Source organism: Stylophora pistillata, chromosome 5, assembly GCF_964205215.1.
Source record: "Stylophora pistillata chromosome 5, jaStyPist1.2, whole genome shotgun sequence".
NCBI lineage: Eukaryota > Metazoa > Cnidaria > Anthozoa > Scleractinia > Pocilloporidae > Stylophora > Stylophora pistillata.
Window position 1 is genome coordinate 9076256 of NC_142523.1, and position 1668 is coordinate 9077923.

The 1668-nt window shown below is 39.3% G+C and overlaps 1 protein-coding gene across 1 annotated transcript in view; it reads left to right on the plus strand.

Moving 5' to 3' along the window:
• Positions 1-798: 798 nt before the first annotated feature.
• Positions 799-1668, plus strand: part of LOC148730126 (uncharacterized) — a 2201-nt gene continuing 1331 nt past the window's right edge. Inside the window, exons 1-2 of the mRNA XM_088759513.1 lie at positions 799-946; positions 1514-1668. The exon at positions 1514-1668 is cut by the window's right edge and continues 1331 nt beyond it. Coding sequence (XP_088615639.1) covers positions 1555-1668 — 114 coding nt within the window. The 5' untranslated portion in view covers positions 799-946; positions 1514-1554. The remainder of the gene's footprint in view (positions 947-1513) is intronic.

The following is a 1668-nucleotide window of genomic DNA, read 5'->3' on the forward strand; positions in this document are numbered from 1 at the left end:
CTCTGACCCCTGCTCCCCCTCAGGCGATAAATAATGGCCGGTCCCTGATTTCATTCCTCGGAAACCTGCTCTGAGATTTTTTGTAAAACTTTACTTTTCGTTAATTTATCTTATAGGAGCGAAAATTTGAAAATAAAAAAGGAAAAAGTTTTGTTATAAAGAAAGGGGTGAAATTTTGAAATAAAAAAGGGAGGGGGGTCCTGGGGCTCGTTTAGGAACTGTAGTACTCATATAATTCCTATAATATCATAACAATTAAATTTACGAGTACTGGCTAAATTTGCGTTTCCGAAAATTGTTCCTTTTCCTTCGCTCAATTCCGTGAAATAGAAAAAAGGCAAAAGTTTACCGTGTTAAAAAAACCGCAATCGTTGATGTGCGTGTGCTATTTATGTGTCGAATCAGTTATGCGCTGGAAGGATATTCCATGCAATACTTTGGCATGTCTTTCAAACAGTTTTTCTCGAGGAAAGAGAGACTCCCGTATAGGTACAAGGTAGATGAACGAAATGAAAAAAAACAGTTGATTTTGTACCTTTATCCTCCGTTTTTGACCAAACCCTCACTGTTCTATAGCTATCCTGACTCATCTATAGGAAATTACTACTTCTCGAAGAGGAAATGGATTTGAGTCGTAACCAAAGGACATTGGAATAATTTTCGAAGGTTTTTTAGTCCGAATTGAAGATATGGTGAAACCCGTGTATTTCTCCACTTCCCTCCGATCCCCCATAATCCCCCCATACCCCCTTTCTCCCTTCCTCTCCTGATCCCCCCTTCCCGAACTAATCTGCATCGTTCTTTCTTTCAACGTTACATTTACACTGTTGTAATTTTCTTCATGTGTATCCCCCACCAGACGATCAAGAAAGAGAGGCATGGTACGTTATTGATCATGAACAAGTTTATAAAATCAGGTTCATTGAGAAAGATGCTCTTAATTCAGGTTAGTTTATGATTTTATAGCGTGTTTTCCAGGTTTCTGTGTAGCTTAAACATCCTGCGGGAATTATCTTGTGGACTCGCCTTTTTGCTTTCCGTTTTGTTCTTTAAGTTTTGTTTGCTGGTTTTTATTTTCGTGATTATTTTGTTTGTTTCTTTTTTATTTTGAATGAGTTTTTTTTCTTCATAGAAAAAATCTGCAGTGGAGTATAACTGAAATTCTCGTTAGGAAGTTATTAAATCGATTTTCTGCCAATCAGTCAAACAAAAAGGAGAAACAACAAAACGCCACATGAGTAAAATTTCAAATTTACCAAATTATGCAGAGGGGAGAAACTCAATCAAGGTCAATCAGTGAGGGATATTTAGAATTTAGAATGTGTCAAACTCGAGTAATGAGATAGTTCGGAGCGAACTCGGCGGTGGTAACCATTTCTGAGCTCGATGTTTTGACCGCAATCAGAAAGTTGAACCCCCGCAAGGCTGCGGGTCCCGATGGGATACCTAGTTGGGTGTTTAGGGGATATGCTGACTTTATAGCTCAGCCAGTGACTTCCATCCTCAATTGTAGATTTGCTGAGCAACAACTTCCCCCATCTTGGAAACTGGCGGATGTGGTACCCATTCCTAAACAGAAACCTGTCGAAGTCATCAACAAGCACTTACGACCCATTTCCCCTCACACCAATAGTTTCCAAATTAGCCGAAGACTTCGTGGTATCTGCG